The sequence below is a fragment of the Ambystoma mexicanum genome, chromosome 6q (genome assembly GCF_040938575.1).
Source record: "Ambystoma mexicanum isolate Mex_15411 chromosome 6q, UKY_AmexF1_1, whole genome shotgun sequence".
Taxonomy (NCBI): Eukaryota; Metazoa; Chordata; class Amphibia; order Caudata; family Ambystomatidae; genus Ambystoma; species Ambystoma mexicanum.
Genome location: NC_090937.1, coordinates 302,367,185 through 302,373,914, shown reverse-complemented (window position 1 = coordinate 302,373,914; position 6,730 = coordinate 302,367,185). Strand labels below are relative to the sequence as shown.

At 48.7% G+C, this 6,730-nt stretch overlaps 1 protein-coding gene across 1 annotated transcript in view; it reads left to right on the top strand.

Moving 5' to 3' along the window:
- The first annotated feature begins 810 nt into the window (after positions 1-810).
- LOC138515997 (RNA-binding protein 43-like) overlaps positions 811-6,730 on the top strand; it is a 240,752-nt gene continuing 234,832 nt past the window's right edge. Inside the window, exon 1 of the mRNA XM_069630787.1 lies at positions 811-862. Within this exon, the coding sequence (XP_069486888.1) occupies positions 833-862 (30 nt within the window). The 5' untranslated portion in view covers positions 811-832. The remainder of the gene's footprint in view (positions 863-6,730) is intronic.

The following is a 6,730-nucleotide window of genomic DNA, read 5'->3' as shown; positions in this document are numbered from 1 at the left end:
TGTCACCAAATCGTTGCCCCCTATATGTAACAATATGATATCAGGCCAGGGATGTTGCCTTGCCGCCTGTTCCAAAGTTCCCCATACGGATGAGACCTTCAAGCCAGCCTTGGAGATCCAGCTGATCTGTGTGTTCTAGCTGATCTGTGTGTTCCGTAGTCCATCAGTGATTTTTGGATATCGAGTTTTTGGATACCGAGGCTTGAGCCTCATTACTCCATCTTCTCAGGTTGAGTGTGTAGTCGTGGGTTTGTATTCTTCTTGGTCTGTGTGGTCTTGTCACAGTAGGGCTGGTTTCACAGGGTCTTCGCAGTGATTCACGTGCCTGCAGGGGCTCCTTTTATTAGCTTCATGGCCAATCTTAAAGGGGCAATACACGTGGGAGGGACATCCCGTTAAAGGGCCAATACACATGGGAGGGTCATACATAACACCGACAAGAGGTTAAAATTGTTTGTGATAACTCAGTATTTTTTTTACAAAAACAAGAAATTTTTCTGAAGTCACATGTAACAAAGTCATATTATACTAAACCTATTTTTCAACTTGGGAGCCTTGTAAATGAGGTAAATCAGATTTAAGGTCTTGTTTGATAACGCGACGTAACACGAGTGTTGCAGCACGGCGAGATGTTCATTGTGCACCGATTGGAAATTCTCTTCCATCGCAACAGGAAACGTTCACCCTTGTTGAATCGGTTGTAGTTCACAAATCATCCCCTCTCCGATCCCCCACGTGATATGGAGCTAGTTTTTGAACTCTACTTCCCAGAAATCCGTCTTGCGTGGTTCTTTTCTCTCAATCTCGCATCGTCACTTAGTCGAGACGAGGTATGCATTGCACTCGCGTGGCAGTTGCTATGGTGAGTCTCTGATGCTTATCTGTGCACTGGCGGGTTTTGGACGGTGCTTGTTAAATATTTTGCCGCTGCTTTGCTGTTCTGTTTTCTTTACATACCGTTCAGGAGGGTTGGCATGTATGTAGTTATCTGAAGAACGTATATCGTGGGCACCAGTTGGGGGATGGGGAACTCAAGTTCAATGTGGCCCGGGACTTTATCTCTAGCTGTTGTCTCGGGAATCTCCAGGCTGGGCGAAAATGTCCCGAATGCACACCCATCACGCTGTTATCTTGAGCGGCAAAGCTTTCATGCCTGTCTTTGTTTTAACAATGCCCTGCTCGTGGACAGCATTTTATGGTAATGGCGGCAGCCACTCTTTCCATTTTGGGCTGTTTCTGAAGGGACCTGTTTACCTTCAAAGCTATCATGAGCAGGACCTGCTCACTTTCAACGCTATTATGAGCAGAAACAAAATGCAGATGATGAAAGGCTCTTATACAGCTTACTGTGTAAATCGGTCCTTTTGTTAGCAACGATTGTCTGTGACTGTTGGCTGTGATGGGACATTTCCAAATGAAAGAGCCTCACACTTACCTAGAAAATCGGTGTCTGCTACCAAGTCAATTAAAATGGGAGCACAATAATGCTCTTTTTAAATATTCATACCTATCGCAAGAAATCTGTTTGCTTTCACGTGGATAGTCAAATGTTCTTAACATCGTGCATGGGAGCAAGCGGGACGATTGTGGCACACAATCTATACCCAGGTGACTTTTCTTTCTTTGTGTGTCTGAAAGTGCCTCAAGTATATTACGTCCACTCTACCTTGTCCCAGTAAGCCTGGAAGTGTTTTTGTGCTGGGGAGTGGCATGCGGGTGACACGGATGGTTGACAAGTGTGACAAGACAGGCAATACAGAATGACAGTTGCAGGAATGAGGAGACTGACGACCATGATGTGAGGTGGAAAAAACTTTGGCCACAAGCTTTATTTTAGTACCAGCCATGGTGCAAAAGAAAAACCAGCCATAACATCACATAAGGATAACAATACTATATTTTGGGGACAGAGGGAACAGGTGAGCGGGGGGCCCTAATCCCAATTAGGGGCCCGCTCGAGGCTGATCCCCGCCGCCATTCATATGAAAGCTTGTGACAATTGTTTGGCCACAGCGTGTGAGCTGTGACATGTTCATAATTGCTTGTCTTTGGAGCAGGTTCATCCTGCTTTCTCTTGTCCTTTCCAAGTGAGGTGGGGAGGTGTGCGCTTGTGTGCCTTTTACTGATGTCCAACCTGACCAGGTTTAGCACTTGCGCCCTCTCTTGCTCACCGGGTGATTTTCGCTGAAGTTATGGCTCTTGATCCGTATTTCTTGATAGAACAAAACCCCGCGTTGTGAAGCCTTTCACTTGATCCTCTGCGGGATGTGTTCTTGGAGCCATTTTGATTTTTTGGTCATGTGTTTTGTACTTTTCCACGGATGGAGGCGTTTTAGCCTCTTGGTCCACTCTTTGGAGATGAATTTGGCACTTTCTCCAAACATGATCCACTTGAGTTTTTGAAGCCCCCACGCTCCGTTTGCGGGCTAGTTGTTTCCTCGGGGGTGGGTTCTAGGAGCCTTACTAGGGTCTTCCCTGCTCCAGATCCACTTGTGCTACGAGACCCCTTCTGCGCATTAGGCTGCTTGTTTTACAGCCGGGGTGGGTTCAAAGAGCCTTACTGGGTTTTTTCCCTGCTCCCAATCCACTTGCATTGTGAGACCCCCTCAGCACTTAGCGCTGCTTGTTTTTACTGCCGGGATGGGTTCAACGAGCCTTACTGGGTTTTTTCCCTGCTCCCGCTCCACTTGCATTGTGAGACCCCTCAGCGCTTAAAGCTGCTTGTTTTTACAGCCGGGGTGGGTTCAAAGAGCCTTACTGGGTTTTTACCCAGCCCCCGATCCACTTGCATTGTGAAACCCCCTCAGCGCTTAAAGCTGCTTGTTTTTACCGCCGGGGTGGGTTCAAAGAGCCTTACTAGGTTTTTACCCTGCTCCTGATCCACTTGCGTTGTGAGACCCGCTCAGCGCTTAAGGCTGCCTGTTTTAACAGCTGGAATGGGTTCAAAAGGAGAGCCTTACTAGAATGTTCCTTGCTCCCGAACCACTTGTGTTGTGGGACCCCTTCAGTGCTTGTGTTGTACTATTTCGCTGCTGGGGTGGGTTCTAAGGGATTAGCTGGGAACTTCCCCCGCCCACGATCCACTTGCGTACCCCAGTGCGCTTATCTTGCATAAACAAAATTGTGAGGGGGTGGGTTCCAGAGCCTTACTAGGAACTTACCCTGCTCCTGATCCACTTGTGGTGAGACCCCCCCTTCTGCATGCATGGAGGTGGATACTTGAGGCTTACTAGTACATGTTTCTGCTCAAGTTCCTCTCTCCTTTACACTTTTGTTATACCCCTAGGGCTCCCACCTGTATTGATGTTCTCTGGTGGATTCTGAGCGCCTGGGTCTTCTATAACTGTATTTTCCTGGAATATTAACTAATAGACAAAAAGACCCCCCGGTATTTTAAGAAGGCCCTTCTTGGAGTTGAATTTTTATGTTTATTTTTTGAAGTGAGGCGTTTTAGCCTCCCCTAATGCTATGATTGTGTTCCATTTTCTACCTGGCCCTCGCTATAGCTTTTCCTTACGGTTATTTGTAGGGTGGGAGGGATGGTTTTTTAGACCTGCAGCCGTCCTGCTGCTGTTCGTGGCTGACAGGAGGAAGCATGAGAAGGGCCACCTTGCCCCCGCCAGATAAAGGCAAAATTCGGCCTGGGGGCAAGGCGGCCCCTTCTTTGAACTTCAAAAGGCCCCCGCTCAGCATCCGCAGGATGGGAAGGGGGGCCTTTGAAGTATGGAGGGCAAGGTGACAGGGGGCAGCGACTGCCGGTTGTCACCTGCCCCTCTCACCTCACCCTCCTGTCTTGGAGACGCGCTGTCTGGGTTCCCATTGTAAAGGGACCCAGCAGCCCGACCCCACCATGTGCATGCTAAGTGGGGCAGCGCCAAAAGGCACTGCCCCACCGGACTTAGCACAAACCCCCCACCTCCCAGCTTACGGCCCCGGGCCTCCCATCCGGGTGGGCCCGGGTGTATACTTACCTCACGAGGCCCCTGCCTCCGACACAGGGCCTTCTTTTATTTCTTTTGATCCCTGTAACCCCTCCCCCATAACAACATCACTCAGTAACATTTTTCCTGCCTCCTGCAGGTTGAGTTTTTCTTCCCGGCATGGGGGCGCTGGGGAGTGACGATTGCTGGCCCCCTGGTGGGGCGGGGTCTTCGGCTCCCTCAGGTGCAGCAGTATTCCCAGGTTCCCTGCGGGGCTCGGGACCCAGTCAAGTGAGGTTGCCTTGCCTGGTTTCTGCGGGGCTATAGCCAGCGCAGGGCATTGCGACCCGGGTCCTTGGAAGGTATTAGGCTAGGACTCCTCCTTTCAGCCAATCTGATAGTCTTCTGATTACTTTTGACCCGGCTGCAGCTGGGCGTAAGGCATCCGTGGTTTCCATTAGCCGGTGGATCCATGTTGTGGTCTCCATGGCCTATGTGGCTTCTGCCTGCCTGGGCACGTTCAGGGGTGGTACACCAGGGGTTTGGCGGCTTCCTGGGCCGATGTAAGGGGGGGGGGGTTTCTCTGCAGGAGATTTGTAGGGCTGCCACCTGGGCTGATTAAAGCACTTTCATCAACCACTATAGGTTGAATGTCTCCCTCTCAGGGGTTGGTTCCTTCGGGGTCAGAGTTTTGTCTGTGGGGATGTAAATTTTGAGTTATTAAAGGTGTGTGTTTTGCTGCACTGTTTTTGACTCTGTGTCTCATTGGGACCTTTTCCCCATTGCTGCTTTGGTATACCTCATGAGGTAAGTACTGGGACGAGGAAGAGTGGACTTGGAGGTAATGCTCGGATTACTTACCGGTAATCTTCATTACTCCTAGCCGTACTCTTCCTCGTCATAGTACTGACAACCCTCCTCACCCTCCCTGCGGGGGAGGTCCCATGCTACAGCTTGGTAATATGAAACTGAGTGGTGTAGTTATGAGGAAGAGTTATAGGGATTCAAAGAAATAAAAGAAGGTCCGGTGTCAGAGGCAGGGGCCTCATGAGGTAACTACTGTGACGAGGAAGAGTAGGACCATGAGTAATGACAATTACCGGTAAGTAACCAGAGCAGTAGTATACAATGGGTCATATTTAGACCTGCTTTTTTTGCATTCAGAGACCTGTAGATTTTCTTTAAGGATGTGCAAATAAAACCACAATTGTGGTCTTTTGTCTTAACATGTTTAACTATTTCTTGCTTTGAGGCTCATAACAATAAAGTATTTAAAACATTGTGTTTACCTGAATGCGTTTGTGCACATATGTGTATGTGCATGGTTATGTCAGGGGCAAAGGTTCAGTTTGTGTCCACTGAGATTTAGATTTTATTTACACTTTCGACTCATTGAGTCTTTAGTGACATGAAGGTGTAATAAACACAACAGTTAAATGAGTAAAAACATTAAAATAAAATATTAAGAAGATATCAATGCATTGTGTTCGAATTGGATAAGAGCTTATGATTGCTTATGAGGGCATGATTGGCGCCATAGGGGAGTGCTGGTGACAGTCCACCTGAATTCAGATCCATGCTTGTGGCCCCTTAGGTCTTATCTAATCTCTGTGGCAATTGGTCTTCTTTGCTCTGTGCCACCAGGCTCTAAAGATAAAACTTGAGGTAGCTTTGATGGTGTTAGTATCCAGCTCCCCCCGAGAGAAAAATCAAGGCATCATCCTGATTTTCCATAAGTCTGGCTAAATGGTGTCCCACGATACATGTGGCTGCCTTGTCCTCAACAGGATTAACCAACTAAGGTTAGTCCACCATGATTTTCAAGTTGAAATCTGATGACACCTTTGACCGACTTTCACAGATACTCGGGAAGGAGGGAAGATTGCTTTCACCTCAACCCACACCAATACAGTCTCTGTTACTAGAGACACGCCATTAATTGATCTGCGTCCTGTAAAGCATTTTCAAGTCAAGCATTCTTATGGGGCCATGCCCGATTTCTGGTGTAACCAGTCTAGAACTTTATTTCTCAAAGCCTATCTCCCTGTCTTCTCTACATTAGTGATGTAATTCCGCTTGTCCTGAATGAATGCACTAATTTTACAGTTTGTGATTGAAGGCATATGATTTTTCCTTAAGCACGAACATTCTTTTCTTCATGCTAGAGGAGGTGGCTGGCCCTAAGAAAAAGCTGTACGAGACTGCATGACTAATGTGCCAGAGAAGTTGGTGCTACGAACACGGGAACCTGGTTTGTAAGTGCACATTCACCCGGCTGATTCCTTCCTCTGGCTGTTACTAGGGTGGTTTGGAAAAATGTATCTGCTGTTCTCTCGGGGCCTCATTACCTCCACATCCACTCTTCCTCGTCCCAGTACTTGCCTCATGAGGCCCCTGCCTCCGACACAGGACCTTCTTTTATTTCTTTTTATCCCTATAACTCCTCCCCCATAGCCATGTCACTCAGTTTAATTTTTCCTGCCTCCGGCAGGTTGGGCTTTTTTTTCGGGGTGCTGGGGAGCAACAATTGCTGGCCCCCTGGTGGGGCTGTGTAGCGGGGCCTTCGGCTTCCTCAGGTGCAGCGATACTCCCGGGTTCCCTGCGGGGCTTGGGACCCGGTGGAGTTGAATGCTTCACCTGGCTTCAGTGGGGCTATGGCCAGCGTAGGCTTTTCTGGCCTGGGTCCTGGAGAAGCGGGCCCGCGTGCAGGTGAGGAGTTTTGGGGAGGGGACTCTGGCAGCTGAAGCGGGAGTCGGCCGGCTCCTCTCTCTGTTGGTGATGTTTTCCTCCTAAACGCTACGAGCGGCTTT